At 44.6% G+C, this 16988-nt stretch overlaps 1 protein-coding gene across 4 annotated transcripts in view; it reads left to right on the top strand.

Moving 5' to 3' along the window:
* LOC119462162 (venom metalloproteinase antarease-like TserMP_B) overlaps window positions 1-16988 on the top strand; it is a 129360-nt gene that overhangs the window by 43783 nt on the left and 68589 nt on the right. For 2 of the 4 annotated variants that reach the window (XM_049672459.1, XM_037723507.2), the window contains exons 12-14: window positions 248-389; window positions 4541-4645; window positions 11832-11987. The exons of 1 other annotated variant lie outside the window; for it this stretch is intronic. In XM_049672459.1, coding sequence (XP_049528416.1) covers window positions 248-389; window positions 4541-4645; window positions 11832-11897 — 313 coding nt within the window. In that variant the 3' untranslated portion in view covers window positions 11898-11987. Of the gene's footprint in view, window positions 1-247; window positions 390-4540; window positions 4646-11831; window positions 11988-16988 lie in introns of those variants that run through there. One more of the 4 variants, XM_049672457.1, reaches the window with a different exon arrangement.

Raw genomic sequence — 16988 nt, 5'->3', positions numbered from 1 at the left:
AGAATGCTATGGATCACTGGTAAAATGCTCGCCCAGAAAGAGCGAAAAGCCCTATTTACGTTCGTCGCACGAGAAATATCGGCTAACATCTAGTAATGCCACCGAAATTCAATCTTTCTAATCTGCTATTTAAACGAACTTGTTCCTCTACCTGTCCGGTTCAAAGCTGCCCATTGTTGAGTCCTCGTAACGTACATGCGAGCCGTGGACATGGGGCGACAATAGTTGTTTTTGTATTTGGTTTCAGCCGTCCGAATTACACCTGTTTGAGCCATATAAACAAAAAGCTTCGACGTGAACATTCAAAGTTGTTCCCAGGAGACAGGGTGAAATGGGACACATTCTGCAGGAAAGTGTACTACGATTTCGGCTACGGAAAAGCTGACAAGGTAAGTACAGGGGGCCTGTCCTCCTGTATTTTTTTTTAGCGTGAAGCAAATATAAGGGAGGCCATCGTGTAGCCTACCGGCTATGCGGATGCCGTGTCTTAAAGTCTCTGGCAACGATCGTGAAACATCAAGTAGATACCCGCCAACAGTCTCGAGATAACGAACGTGCATTAAAGATTCAGTGGCGACTTAGCAATAAATGCGAGAGAAATGCGTCAGCATTACGTCGCACTTTAAGTTACCTATACATAGGTACGTATATAACCTATGTATAGGCACCTATAGGAACCTATACATACGTATATACTCGTATATTGTTTCGGGAAATAAGTGGATTGCTGTAGCAACAGACTACGCCACACCCTATACGCAATCACACGGGCTCTTCCGACAAGCTGTGCAACCGGCAACAGCAACAATATATATATATATATATATATATATATATATATATATATATATATATATATATATATATTGTTGCTGTTGCCGGTTGCACAGCTTGTCGGAAGAGCCCGTGTGATTGCGTATAGGGTGTGGCGTAGTATATATATATATATATATATATATATATATATATATATATATATATATATATATAGTGACGGTAATTTTCCATGGGCCAGACGTATTTAGAGGCATGAGAATGTTATCAATGCTAGCGCATTAATAACAAGCGTAACTTAGCGTCTATTGCGTTCTACTTATTGAGCGCGGTTACGAATAATATTACCGATGGCGGTTCCGGCCACACGGACATGCTTAAACGCTCACGCAGTTTGATATTGCAGCACTTTGAATAGCATCAGCAAGAGCAAATTCATCCATACCGTCCCACTAAGTCGCGCCTTACAGCGCCAATGTAGCTTTATGAATCGGAAACATTTCTATGATTACTTTTATGAAACGGCGGTTGAACTAAATATGTAGAATAAATTCGACCCTCTTGGAGCCGGTAGCTGAACGCTAGGCCTCGAATTTTGTACTTTAGAGACATAGCCACAAGTTCACAACGTACAGTATACTTTTTTTCTCATTGGGTTTATTCCGTCCGGTGCTTTGTCGATGGATCACTCGGACAGAAAGGAATGAGGTGAAGTGAATTCACGTTTTGTTTATCACTGCGTGCAAGATCTCTGCACATTTATCACAGCACGTGAGGCCAGGAGGAGGAACAAACTTTTTTTGAAACCAGCCGTTTAGTTGGCTGAACCATCACTAGGTTATTTTATTTGTGTGAAATACTTGGGTTTTAAAAACGCTGTTTTCTTGTACAAGATACAGCCATGAAAGATTGCGACTGGACGTACAATAGCGATTGTCGTTTGCAATATATCATTGAGCCAATTGAAGAAATTTTGTCCGTATAACCATACGACCACTTATTCCACCATCGTCGCACAAGACACAAGGATGGTCTGCCGAACATAACCGCATGGGCCTCCTGTTCTGATATCTCGCAAGGACTTACGGTAGTTTTGATGGAATCTGTGCCATTTCTGTCATTTGCTTTGTTCTCTATTAAGGCGAAATCCTTAGGTGTCTATGTTGGCGGTTCCCTTGTCGGTGTCCTTGGCGTGCCCTTGGCGTGCCCTTGGCGGTGACCTTGCCGAAACTAAGCCGTGACGAAGAATGGCCAATGCCGCAAAAAATGATCGGATTGACGGCACATTTCTTAGGGAGATTTCTGTAAACAAAGTAAATTAGTGGAGCAGAGTAACCAGTTGGGTAGCATGTCAGGCGAATAGCCAGGCTAACATCTCCAGCATCTCATTAAAGCACGTTTCTCTCTCTCTCTCTCTCTCCAATTTACTGATAAATATAAATCATAATGATGTCCATGAGTATGCTGGTCCTCTTCATGTGGTTTGTCGGAAAGATATTTAAAAAGTTTGGCTATTCCGCCGGAAGGCCCAAACACTGGCAGCAATAGCAAGGTTTAGCATTCCGCTCGAACTCGTCGGACGGGGTTTTAACTATACTTGGATGTGGTATGTTGGCGTTACGCAGCACGCAAGACAACTAATGCCGGGCTTCATGTTTCCGTGTCGCTTCGTCGTTTTTGCTTTCAAGCCACTGCGCATCTCTGAGACCCTCTAACCCTACGCGCGAGAGCCACGCATGCGCCGTCAATAGCGGGACAGCACGACGACGGCAGTGTGCCTTGTAGTGCGCCTGGTCCGTATAATTGCTATCGCAGTAATGCACAAAAAATACGACAGTGTCCATCTCGCCCTGGATTTCGACGTAATGTGATTAGCAGTGAAGCAATCTACATAGTGGCGCACCTTATTGCCACCGTCGAAAGCGTCATGTATGAGGCGTGTACTCCAGCCGAGCTCCTCTCTCGCGCTTCCCTCTATGCACATTGCGCCATCTAGCAGCGCGCCCGCGAAGTCCGCGCGTGGCCTCCGAGATGTGTGGCACGCCGGTGTGGGCAAACATTGAGAATTATGGTAGATTGGACTGGTTGCTACGGTGCACCAACTTGGTTTGCAGCCATGCGGAGCCCTCTCGGGATTAGATCTAGAGAAAGCCTACCCAACTCATTGTGCAAGGTACTTCCAGAGAAAGGACGGTAGTCACGCACGTGATCAAGTTTCTGTCGTATCTCGGTAGCGTTCCCAGGTTGAAGGTGGGAGCCCCTCCATGCGTTGATAGGTCAGCGTTCTGAATGAACGGCGTTTTCAATAAGCGGCATGCTGAAAGCGCGACGCTCTGAATCAACTAGGTGAATGTATTCTGAACGCCCGATTTCAACCAGCGGAATACAAACTGCGCCGCGAGAGATTTTTATAGTACTTGAAATCGATCTGTAGAATTGACCGAATAAATTTAAAAGTTTCTTTTTTTTTCATGGAAGTGCACCATGCAAGAGGTTAGACACAGATATCGGCATACCTAAAAACACATGTAGTACCCAAGGAAGGCTAATCGCATTAACGAATGCTCTCATTTGCTGGTAGCAGCGCAAACTTCTAACGCAGCCGATACATGCCGTGCGACACAGCCATCACCGAAGAAATTTGCAATCCCCCGTGCTGGGCAGATTACTGTTCCGCTGATTAAGCAATATAGAGAGTCTACTTTTAAGCGTCATAACACCAGTGCACTTGTTTGTTAGGCTTTCTATGCAATCGCAAGTCTAAAAACTGGCCAAGTTGGTATGAATGCATAATAGAAACAGCACAAACTATTTTTTTAGGAGGAGGGGGGGGGTGGAGGGAGGCGAGCTGCCTGAATCAATATTCTCCAGTAATTTGTGTTTACTGGCGAATGAGCAGTTCTTTTTTATCTGTTCTTTTAATACTTTTGTAGCGAAGCGTTGGAACTCTGAAGTGGGTCGTCCGCTCCAGCGCCTTCTAGTGGGTCGTTTCCTTCGGCTCTCGAGCGCCGCTCGTGCTGAGATTCCGTGCTTGCGCTTTTTGGACTGTAGCCCTTGCGCTGCTTTAACTGCCGTCCAATAAAAACCCTTATAAATTGGTGGAGGTGCTGGGTATCGATCCCCGTACCTCTTGCAGATGGTAGTGCACGCGATCGAAGCTCCAGGGGCACGGAAGGGGTTTCGGAGGGGTTTTGTTGGTATACAGCACTCTCCACCAATTTATAAGGGTGTTTATTGGACGGCACTTAAAGCAGCGCAAGGGCGACAGTCCAAAAAGCGCAAGCACGGACTCTCAGCACGAGCGGCACTCGAGAGCCGAAGGAAACGACCCACTAGAAGGCACTGGAGCGGACGACCCACTTCAGAGTTCCAACACTTCGCTACAATTTTCATTTCATCGATAAATAAGTCCACAATCAGCGTCCGCATCGTTAAATTGGTTATGTGCATGCCCAAGCGTTCGCACTCTTTTCCCACCATGATTTCAGTGGGATCTGCAGATTATAGCAATTAGTAATCTTATTTTGTTGGCGCGGCATTCGACTAACGTGTTTGCCCAGTGACAGCTATCAAGCTTGTTCGTAGAAAATTCGGCGCTATATGTGCTGAATATTCTTATTCGATCGTTTGGCCCAATAAAGTTTGGCCTATATTACCTTCTTTTTTACAATTCAACTAACACAAATCATGTTTATTTTTTTTCTTCTGTAAAAAGCATTCCAATTTCGATACAACTGAGATAAACTTCTCGTAATTTCTTTTCCAGGAATGGGGCGCGAAAAACTGTTACTTGAAATGCTACTACAAGAGAGGTAGCAACCTCTTCAAGTACGCATACGCTGTTGACGGAACTGAATGCGGCGATGGAAAGGTCAGTGTACAACAAAGGGTCGACTTTCGACCGATGGTCACGAGCTCGAATGACAGGCACGCTGAGGAGAAGAGAAACGTACGCAGAAAAAGAAATGATATGGTACAGTCTTAACCAGATTTGGAGCTACCGGCGTTCGCACACTCATTTGCACATGGGATGAAACACTAACGAAATGTAAAAGACTCGCAGAATCAATAAGCAGAATTCTAACTCCGTTTCTATCATAACTATAATGCCGCTTGCTGATAAACAGTGATAACGATGAAGATGCGGAACTGAGAAGAAATTGACTAGTCCATATTGGCAGACTAGATGGCGGGTAAATAACTTTGACTGTCGATACCTGTGTGGAGGGACACTTTATGTGATTTGCGGTAGCGTATTCTAGTCGGGTGTGACGCAGGTTGTCACGTGACGAACTTCAAAATTGCAAAGATCAAATATACGGCAATGCCATCCACCAGGTTTGAATCCAGGTGTTCAAAGTAGCACTGTCTCAACAATACCACCCAATAATGTTTTTCCACCGCACAAAAATAATTCAGCAACGATCTCGGAAATGTAAAGCACTGAAACAATTAAGGATATCTCTACTGATACACATATTATCAAGCTCTTATATGCGCACACCACCACCCAGTAATGGTAATATTTCCTATGGCCTATCGAACCCCTTACGCAAAAATTATTTAGCGTATCGCTGTGCTACGAATGTCTGTCGCTTGATGTACTGCGCCAATGACTAGTGCTGATCTAGTAACATGAAGATGCCGCGTGGTAGATTGCAGGGATTCCTAAAGGTTAAAAATTAATTTGTGCTCGTGTCAAGTCTCGGTAGGTCAGATCATTACGGGCGAGACTCGGAAAGCCTATTGGAAGGAAAAGATAATTGACTGAATAAGGAGTCGAAGAGGAAAACCGACACCAACCTAATACGCTATCAAAGGAGGCGCTGTGCCACAATTCACGACCATATACATACCGTGACTCGCACTACGATGAGCAGTAGAGCCAGCCTGCATCCTCTACACTGTGTGAGGGAGACAAAGTAAAACTCTGAATGTTGATAGCTAGAGCCCGGACTAGTGTAAATGTTTACTTGTTCCCGCACGCCAGGGCCCCACCTTTTGGTGTATGTGTGCGAATTGGGGCTTTACATGTGGTTTAGCACTGCCTTCATAGTGCCTATAAAAGGCAATTTCGGTCTTTTGCGCCTATTATCAACTCCAGAATCCATTACTTGCGCTGACAACACAGCCCAAATAAACAAAGATGGCTACGACATCCAGGTTGACGACGGCCTTCTCGCTTGGGGCCGCGCTCACGTTTCTCGATTGTGGCATCGAATTGAGGTGTTTCGTCGAAGCCGAAAGGGTTTGTGCAGCCGAACACCTTAGTTTGATCGGTCTCAAGGATTTCAGCGACGAAAGTGCGGGAAAGGTTGCGCTGTGCTTGCAGACGTCCCGCCTGCCGGGCGAGCTTCATCAGCTATACTTAAAGACAAAAAAAAAAAAAAAAAGTGTTCGTTCGTAGCGACCTTCTTCGAAAAGTGCAAGCACTTGCTCGCGGCATTGTTCCACTGCTACAGGTACAATACTTGACTGTTTTCGACATTCATTGACAATTACGCACAGAGACTCGTGTTCTAGTATATCACATATAGCATCTCATATTATATAGGCAGTAATGTCTGCCGTGCTTTCAAAAGGTAAATACGAATATTCTGCACTGAGAGAGCGAGGCTAAAAACTGTAAAGTTACCGGGTCAGTGTGTCGTGGGATAAAAGCAAATCAGAGTTCAGTTTGTGAATCGGGGTGGCACCTTTCTTTTTATAGTTGGCTGATACGTGCGATAAGGTCGTCTACGTACGATGACCGGCGCTTCTTCGTGCTCACAGTACGCAGTGTGCGAGGTGATTCCCGGACTTGGGAGCACCTGCCACCCGTAGGAATTATCAAACCGCGGTGAATAGCAACATAAGTAAATAACAACCAATCGGCCCAAGTTGAGTTTCTTCCAACAGGTTTCCAAAAGTTTGTGAGGGTTTTCTTTTGGACAATGTCACTTGTATGAGTGTAAATGCATGACTTGGAAATTAACTGAAGCAGTCGTAATGGAATTTAGCTGCGTGCGTCGGAAAGCAAACTAGCGGAGTTTTGCGCAGGTCGAACGCTCCAAAGCTGGAAGGAGCACTGTTCGCATTTGCTTCTAAATTTCTTGCGCGCAAATAAACTCACAACCCAATACGTTGAATGAGAAAACAGAATCTTCTGCGTGCACCGCTAAACGAAAGCATGCCATGAAAACGATATTTCGCCTCGCGGTATAACATGTACCATGATCAACTTCAGACCTTTCGAGGTAGTTACCATTCTTGCTACAGTACCTGCAGACAAATTTAAATGAGCGAGGACATTAGTGCTGCTTAAAGCATTAGTAGCGCTAATGCTGCAGCAGAAAACTATAAATGAACAAATCCAAAATGAAGCTCAATATAACATAATTATAAAGTACATTTCATCACTATAATTTATTAAAGCACCTCTCTAAACAATGCACGCTCCGCGATTTGAAACGCCAGCAAGGTATTAAAAATAAATAAAGAGCAAGCAATGCTTTTTCGGGAAATGGCACTCGGCACATGCTTTTTCTTTTTCTTTTACTTTACATTCTTTAGTAGCATAACCTACACGGACGGGCCCTACTGTATATTGTACTTTTTTTCTTTGACATTTGTCATCTCGCTCTTTCTTTCCTCTTTCCTCCCCTCCTTCCTTTCTCTCATTTCTATGTTTGTCTCCTCCTTTCTGAAGAGTAGGCAGGCGTTGTGCCCCTTGTGGTGGCAATTGCCAGCCGTGCTGTGTATATATTTACAAACCAAATAATAATATACAAAGTTTCATTAGCCAATGAGAACACCAGCGGGAAATAATATCAAGGTCAGTCTCTACTGCTCTACGGTTACAGGGATTAGAGTTATTCCGGTATATTGCACAATCTTTAGCAAGCAATTTTACAGGAGAGACTTGGGTACGAAGATCGTTAATGTATATGAGAAAGAGTAGTGGTGCTAAAACAGAGGCCTGAGCACCCCCGAGGTTACTGGGGCGAAAGAAGAATCATGACCGTTAGCTGAAACAGATTGAAAGTGGTTACCGAGAAAGCGTTTAATTGGGGCTGGCTTAAGACAGGAAAGCCAAAAAAGTGTTGATTGCTGGTAACGAGCTAAGGGGTTGTGCTTAAAAGGAATCCCAAATTGGTAGCAGGACGGCTGAAACGTTTCGTTGGTTTAGTTAGAAGTTTGGTAAGGTTAAAATCAAGACCTCGGCTAATAAACTCGAGGCACACAGAGCCACATTTTATACGTGTGGGGTGGGTATACAAGTGAATCCCGGGAAAGTTAAAATCACCCACTAAGAAAAAATAGGATGTAAGAAACGGCTGTGCATAGCCGCCTAAAATGTCAGAAAGTTCCTTGCAAAAATGCGTTAGTTGAATTAAGGGACCGAGAGTAGGCACTAAAGATGAAGTCTTTGTGATCGACAGCCTATACAAGCGCAAACAAATTTCAAATTTGTAGAAAAACTTATTTCTCGGCAATACTTGTATATGGTATACCGCACTGAGGAAAGGGGCACTCCGCCGCGTTTGCGTTGCCCGCGGTAAGACGAATACATTTATCGACATTTTAGCCTTCAACAATTTCATGGCCTGCGATCCCATGCGAGAGCCACGTTTCCGTGATGACTATGTCAGCTGAACACGTGTTTTTTAGAGAAATAATCTACGTTACCCGCCCGGCCCGGCCCGCCACCCCTTTACTTTAGGCCCTAGCCTGGGACGGCCTGGCTCGAAACCGGCCCGAACCCGACCCGAAAAATACCACCTAGCGGCATTAAACATAAATAAAATATCGAAGAGAATGAAATAATTTATCATTAAGGCATAAATACACGTCATATGCAGTTATGAACACCATTTGGGCGGTCTGAACGCAATACCAGCGAGTAAAGTAGTACGAATGACCCTGCCGAGCAGTATCGCCTGCAGTTTCCAACAGCGCGACCTTGATGCAGCCCAATTCACTTCTATCGCAGCGCCGCCACAGTATTTTTCCACGTCGGGCTCCTCACTGCAAAGCATGCGCCGCCCCAGCCGCTTGTCCCGCTCAACCGTATTCTAGTACACTATAGCCGAAACGCAGCCACGACCGGTCGTGAGCGCAGCGCATGGATGGAGTAAATGGAGAAAGAAATCTCGTTCCTCCATTATGCAGCGTACTGCGCTGCTGCTAGGAGGCCGGTTGAGAACATGCGTGCAATCATGGATGGACGCAGTGCCATATTTAAGCCGCGTGACGAATTATCTTATCTTACCAGTCATCGTTTTACCAATTCGCTTTTGAAGAATCAGCAAATCGCGAACGCGTTTGCACCGCGCCGAAAGCATTACATTGATTTAAGTAAGGAATACAATGGCAACCTTTGGTTTGAGGCGACTACTTCTGGACTTTTGCATTCTGTTCAAACAGCGCAAAATACGACGGAAGAAAGAAAGGTAAGTACACAGGAGTAACTCTGCTAGCTTCCAGCTGCGCCGGGGCAGCAGGTTTTTCAGAGTCGAGACGCGCGAGGATAACTCGCTGCACGTTACATGCCCACCACCAGAAAGTCCGAGCCCGGCCCGGGCTCGCGTCAAAAAGCACATGCTGTGCCCGAGCCCGGCCCGAGCCCGTGAAAAAACTTCCCTACCCGGCCCACGGGCCGGGCCGGGCCCGGGCACAGCATGTGCTTTTTGACGCGAGCCCGGGCTTAGTTACTTTCGACATTGGCGTGCAGCTCAGGAAATTCTTCAGCGATAGAGATGCCCTTAACACGAAATTTAGAACGCCGAGAAAGGATGCTTTCCTTCAATTTTGAGGAACCAAAATTTATAATTATTGTCGGGGGTTCGCACAAGACGTGCGTGCCCAAGGGATGTGTGCGAGAAATGCTGTCACCAGGAAACAACAGATTTAAAACACAGGAAAGTGACTCATGAGCATGGCACTCGGGCTGCGCCCCAAGACTGTCAACTAAACCGTAGAAGATCGAAGTGTCACGTCAAGGCATACCTTCAGTTGATCTAGTCGTCAATTCATTACTACATTTTTGTTTCTGACAGAGCTGCTCATTATACCAGGCAGGTCTTCGTCACGCCGAGGTCACTTTACAGATTGAACAACAGATTCAATCACAGGAAGTTTGAATGTTATGTCAGGTACCTTTTATTCCAGTTGTTCTTAGTTGCTTCTTAATTCGGTTAGCATTTGCGTCACCTCAGTATGACACGCATCTACCTTACTGACAATGAGGCAATCGCAACTAGGACGTCGATATTGTTTATACTATATCGAGGTATAATGATTATACTATAATCATTAGCACGCCCTAGTTATTTTCGGCGTCTTCATGCAATATCAGCAACATGACAACTATTGGGCTTGGGGTATTAGGAGTACATAAGATGTATAACTAGCATATAAGCGCTTGCGTTGTCAATGTTAGTTGAGCTTTGAGGGGCCTTTGACCATCTGACAGACCCTCGGTTACAATGCCAGAAAAAAAATTATTTCTTCTGCAGTGGACAAGCAACTTCATGTTATACTGCAGGCGCAGATTTGAGAGTGAAAGGCGCGCAATTGTTGTAAAGATGTGTTGCAGACAGTGGCTTGCCAAGACTATTGAGTGTATATTGCGCCACGCATTAGGTGGAAGCGTGAAAAGTCCCCTCGAAATGATGTCAACGGTAGTTACGAGGTCCCCTTTTTTCGCGTCGCCTCCCCTTTTGTGTTTGTGCAGAGATACCAGGCGATGGCGACTAATCTAAACTCTGCGACAAATGACAAATAAACTCATCGCTAAAATACAGCAAAATGTTTATGTGAGGAGTGCCTACACCTGTGTTCAAACCTGTGATAAGAAGAGAACACTTTGTGAAGAACAAACTTTGCGATATACAAAAAGCGTTTATGAAATACTTCTTGCTAACAATGAACGAGTCGTGATACAGCTACCACTGCATAACACAAGTTTATTGAATCCCACATGTCTGGCAGCAGCTGTCGAAAATGTTTATGCAAACGTGGAGCCTGTCACTGACAAAAAAAAAGAACGCGTTTCTTTCCAGCTCAAAATAATTTTGGAGGTTTTTACAGGCTAACACTCAGAAATCTCAGAGGGCACCACGCCGTCAAACATACGAAAATATGAAAATGCTCCGTTCACCTTTGCCGATACTGAGCGCAAGTTTTTAGCCTACATTTCACTTCAATTCATTGTTTCTTTTTAGATCACAGAAAAGTACACAAAATCTGTCTAGACCCATAGCCAGAGGCTAGTATAGGGGGCAAGTACATGAAAGTTGTGTTAGTGCAAGTAAAAACCGTTTTACAAGGTACATTGGCACAATAAAGAAACGCAATTACAAATAATAGATGGCATCATAGATTTAACATGTGATTCAACATGTCAAGCTTATACTGAGAGAGAAGCGACACAATCTTGAACCCCGCAACTTAGAAATTATAATGATGTACTAATGTTCCTAACAATTTTTAAAATGTTTGTAAACATTGAAAACTTCACGTTTATTTTTTTTACTAGAACGTTTGTTGGCATCAGTGTATTGGGCATGACTTCTAGCTTCTTCCCGTAACTGTTTAATAGCTTTCCTGACAAAGTTTGGGCTTTTGGGCTTGCTCCATATTATGCGCCGTTGTAGGCCGAGGAGTTTTGGTGATAAATATACACGAACTGCTCATAGTGTGAGAAGAAATGTATCAAGTGTCTTGGCTGAATATGCGGAGTGACAAATAAGTGACTTTGTGTGTGCCCAGCAACCTCATGTGAATTGATGATTCTCGCTATATGATTGCTGCCTTTCAGGATTCACAAGTGTACACTACGTCAGTTTCTTGCCGTGAAAGTGGACTACAAACTATCAATACATATATAATGTCGTGGTTTGCAAACAGATTATAGTGCCTATGTAGGCCCCTGTCTTGTCTAAAACAAAGCATTAAATGTCTATTTTCGGCGCTTGAAACCCACATTTTAATACAAAAATCTGGTCTCTATAGTTATCAGAAATAATACCCTAAGACACCCTCAACCCTAACCATCATTTCTGTTGTCTTCCCAGGTTTGCATTCTCGGAAATTGTACGACGCGACCTACAATAGAAGAACATGTTGACACAGCAGAATAACACTATGCGATTGATTTATTTTTTTCATCTGTACTAACCTCAAGCCTCGTGTACGTCGTAAATAATTAGCACATTCTTCATGGACAGAAAGTCTGGCTGCTTAGCCTAGCAACAAAAAAATGCACATATTCAAAAACACTTAAAAGTTGACAGTCGCTTTAGCATACGCTAAAGAGGATGAAGGCGACAGCCTGTGCGCTCACGAGACATTAATTAAATTACTTGACAATCTCATTCGAATGCGCTGTTACTTCCTAATATACTTGTTTTCGCCCACCATAGGTCGTGGGTCCGAGTGCATTTATTAACTCTATCTTAATCAACTGTGCCTTAATTAACTTCGACTTATTAACAACAAAGATCGAGGGTTCGACTCTCACCAAAGGTAGTGGGTTCGAGTGCCTTAATTAACTCGATCTTAATTAAGGTGCCACGCGGTGGCACCATAAATTTTGGTGTCATAACACTGGACAGCAGATTTTTCTACTCACGAGCCGTATAAGGATTTTGCGTTAATACTCATGAGACGGTAATAAAGAAGTGGGACGGGTTGCCTGGCAATAAGTGAAATCACGCAATGGAAAATGCACACCTGAAGGCAGCTCAGGTTCGCCATCTTTGATTATGTGAGCATTGTCTCTATGGAGCTAAGAAAAAGGGCTTGAAGATTGTATAAGTGAGAATTAGTGGAGTTTCTTCATGTGTGTATATCGTGTGTTTGAATGTGTAGTGATCTGCACTCCTTAAAGCAATGGCCATTGGTTACTGCAAACCACTCATAACCAAATAATTGAGTGCATATAAGCGCAATATAAAATACAAGATCATTATTTTTGTTTAAATTGTTCCCTATCGTTTATAAAGCTACCAATCATGTACATTTAGCCTATTATAACGATTGAAGTCTTAACTTGGCTAATTACGCTTTTTTGTGCAGATACAAAGCATTACACTTTTCGCGTTACATGCTGGTGTACTTGCCAAAGAATTTTGACGCAATAAAATAACGATAAAATCACGCATTTCTATCTTTTCGTCTCCTTGAAGGCTAAGTGTTTGCCACAACGTGTTACTTCACAGGGGGGCTTCATTATCTATGAAAATTACGGACAGATAAGGAGACGCTGGAATGTCAACCAGATGTACAGTGCGGTACACGGTTAAAGGTAACGCGTGAGTGTGGAGTGTGTGCGAATTTTCGCTTCTGACAAGTATGCAGTTGCCCAGCTTCGCCGCGGACATCTTTTTGGTGACGCTGGCACTAACAGTGTGCAGTGCATTGGCGTAGCTTCAGCCGGCACATGGAGCTAGTGTAGCGGCAAAGTGAGGGGTGCAGAATAGCCCACGCTCTACATCAGGTTTGCTACCCTACAAAGAGGGACGACGAATAACGGAGGGAGAACGAAATGAGAGAGATAGAGAGAGAGAGAGGACTAGCTGCGCGAACACAAAGGATGCACCGGGGGAACTGCACGTCACATTGTGGGCAATACAACGTGCCATGTCCTGAGACAATTAGTATAAAGTCGCCCTTTTCCTGCCGTTCATTTTTTTAAATACGATAGCATTAGCAGTGTCAATGTGGCAAAAACTGTATGCCCGTAGGCTTACGTCATTAGCAGTGTCAATGTGACGTGACGTGACGTTGCACGAGACGTTTCAGGTACCTTACTGCGTCTGCATCCCCGATACAGCCTACCCGATATTTTTTGATGATGATCGTCTTCGAAAATTGCGAGCGTTGCGCTCGCTTTGACCTTGAGCGGCTTCTACACGTGAAAAAATAAATCATATTTAAATGATCAACAAATACCTACCACTTATCACTACAAGACTAAGGAACTACGGTGGACACTTGATTAAGAGTATTGTGCGCGCTATGAACGCTCGAGAGCCCTTGAGATTTTTATCGAGTATCTCTCGACGCCTGCTGACGTTTGCTTCGTGGCCGCAGCAAATTTCCTCTCGAATCTTTGTCGATTCCCTTCTCACAGGCTTCGAAGTGCCTCTTAGGCGTAAGGTCAGATGCCCTGATAGCACCATAGCTGTGCAATCGTTATAGACGGGATGGCGTCGCAATTCAGAAGATAAAGAAGCGTGTTTATATGTTGTCGGCAAACTAGATGCAGCACCGTTTTTTTAGGTTGCAGGTTTCGCTAGTTTCATCAGCAAGAAGAGAGATGGGAAGACGGTATACTGTCCAAAAAAATTAATGCCGCTGAAATATTCCTGCATCCGCCACCAAGATCTGCACGCAAAAAAAGAAGAAAACACACGCACGCACGCACGCACGCACGCACGCACACACACACACACAGAAACAAAAGAGGAAAATAAAAAAATATAATAAATGAAAAAAAAAACAAATATAATAAAAATAAGTAAATACTGTCAAGGCGAGAGAAAGACATACTTTGTACAAGAGTTGTAGCCGGAGAGACGGAACTCAAAGTGAAATAATAGATGTGTTTAGTGTTGTCACTGTTTTACGTTTCTTGAACCTTCTGTTTTTCGTTTGATGTTATTATATACGACATTTATCAATACTTACATTTCTATTTTTCCCCTTTATTCTACTAGTGATCGTCTTCCCGCATAAAATCATCCAGAAAAACCGATCATGCAGTAATTAGTCATAAAATGAAGAAGAACATTTATGAGATTGCGCATGACTGTTTGCTGCCGCATCTTACAGATGCATTTTTACAAGTTTGCGAGGCATGTGTAAAATCTGAGGAACTGGTTGTCCGGTAGACCAGGCTTCAAGTACGGTAAAGGACAATACACCTAAAGAGCCGAGAGCAGCGCGTCGTACGCTGCCGTTTATTCCTGCAAGAAGCCGAAAAATGCCCCTGCCAAATGACCTTGATCGCCGCACTTCGTTTTTATTTCTTATTATTATTTGTACATACTGCAGCCCTATCGTGGCAGGAGTGGGCATGAAAAGCAGAGGAATGACAAATAATAAACAATAAAGGCAATACGAACAATACAAATCAAAACTATTCATTGGCTGCTACGAATAAGTTTAAGGGAAGAGAACGAATAGGACCAGGCAAACAATTCCAGTATTCAATTAAGCGGGGAAATAAACTGTATTTAAAAGTGTCCGTACGGGCAAAATAAGGCGCGATGTTCAGGTGACGGTAACTTCTAGTACGAGATGGTTTTGCAGCAGGTAGATAATTATCTGAAGATATACGGCAAGAGGAGTTAATATGCAATGCAAAAACTTCAGTGATTCCGTGCGTCGGCGGTATGAGAGCGGTTGTAAGGCCTAGGGATAAAAGCGCTGTATAGGGTGAAAAATCCCTATCGTACCTATGGCATATGAAGCGGATCGCTTTCTTTTGGATGGCCTCAATCTGATTAATGTGGCATTGTTTGTGTGGATTCCAGACAGGAGAAGCATACTCTAGTATAGGCCGGATTAGCGATTTATACATGAGTGTCCCTTGGGGCTGTGGTCAATGTGCGGCGCAGATAGCCTAACTTTATTGCGATAGCAATTATATGGACACTCAAAAGCAGATTTCTGCCGTCGGCGTCGCCGTCGCCGTCGCCGTCGCCGTCGCGTGCAGGTTTCCGTATGACGTCATTTGGAGAAGAAGTCGTCGCCGCGGTAAGTGGTTCTTGAGGGAAAGGGAAAGGTTGGCGCTACGCGCCGAACGCTGTATGTGCGAGTGAAAGGGCGCGAGGGGCGCGTCTTTCACGGGGAGTGAACGCACGGCGGAGAACAAACGCGCGTTCTGCGCCGTGCTCGCTTAAGGGCCTGAAGAAGTAGGCGTCTCTGTTCTCCTTCACAATCACCAGGTATGTAGAGCAAACGCGCCTTCTTCCGACGAGCGAGAGGCCGTGGGGAGGGGGAGGGAAGGGAGGCGACGTTTAGCTGCGGCACGCAGTGCCTATTTATATCAGAGGCTTCCGGCAACAGTCACCAAACGCCGCACGCATTTGAGCGAACGCGGGCAAAACGCCGATGGCGTCGACAACAGTTCTGCGTGTTGTTTGCTACCAAGCCGCTCACCTTACTTCGTATGACATTGCTGTGTTGCTATCGCATTCATTGCTTCGCCCTTAGGCGAAACTGTGACATTTTTTCAATGCCTTTGAGGATATTAAAGCTATGTGCTTCGACTAAGACATACTTGGTGTGAAAACAAGACCAAGGTATTTATATTCACTAATGCTCTGAATTGGAGTATTATTAACTTTGTAAGTGAAAACGGAAGGCGTCGTTTTATTGCGATAGCAATTATATGGACACTCAAAAGCAGATTTCTGCCGTCGGCGTAGCCGTCGCCGTCGCCGTGAGGTTCCGTATGACATCAATGGAGATGAAATCGTCGCCGCGCGCCGAACGCTGTATGTGCGAGTGAAAGGGCGCGAGGGGCGCGCGCTTTCACGGGGAGTGAACGCACGGCGGAGAACAAACGCGCGTTCTGCGCCGTGCTCGCTTAAGGGCTGCAGAAGTAGGCGTCTCTTTCCTCCTTTACAATCACCATATATGTAGAGCAAAACGCGCCTTGTTCCTACGCGCGAAATGCCGTGGGGGGGGGGGGGGGGGGAGGGAAGGGTGGGAGACGTTTAGCTGCGGCACCAAGTGCCTATTTATATCGAGGCTCCGGCAACAGTCACCACGCCACACGCATTTTGTGCGAACGCGGGCAAAACGGCCGACGGCGTCGACAACAGTTCTGCGTGTTGCCGGTGTGCTGCGGTATGTCCAAGTTTATACAGCTGATAAAGCTACTATCATTACTCCGTATAGCTCTGTACAAGTTTGCTATCGCAATTGATGCTTCGCCTTTAAGGTGAAACTGCGACAACTTTTTTATTAGTGAAAGTCATAACAACCGTTTTACGGATGTTAATGGGCATTTGCCAGGTAGAGCACCAAGAGCTAAAATTAGAAATGATTTTTGAAGCTGTAATGGTCCTGAAAGCAGAAATTTTATGATATAATACACAGTCAATCAGCATACAAACGTTATTTGGAGGTTATGTGAGAGGCAAATCATTTATAAAGACAAGAAAAGCAACGGACCCAGCACGGAACCTTGTGGCACTCCTGAGGCACCTCTGACACCC

The sequence above is a fragment of the Dermacentor silvarum genome, chromosome 8 (genome assembly GCF_013339745.2).
Source record: "Dermacentor silvarum isolate Dsil-2018 chromosome 8, BIME_Dsil_1.4, whole genome shotgun sequence".
Classification (NCBI taxonomy): Eukaryota; Metazoa; Arthropoda; class Arachnida; order Ixodida; family Ixodidae; genus Dermacentor; species Dermacentor silvarum.
This window is presented reverse-complemented; position numbering and strand designations above follow the sequence as displayed.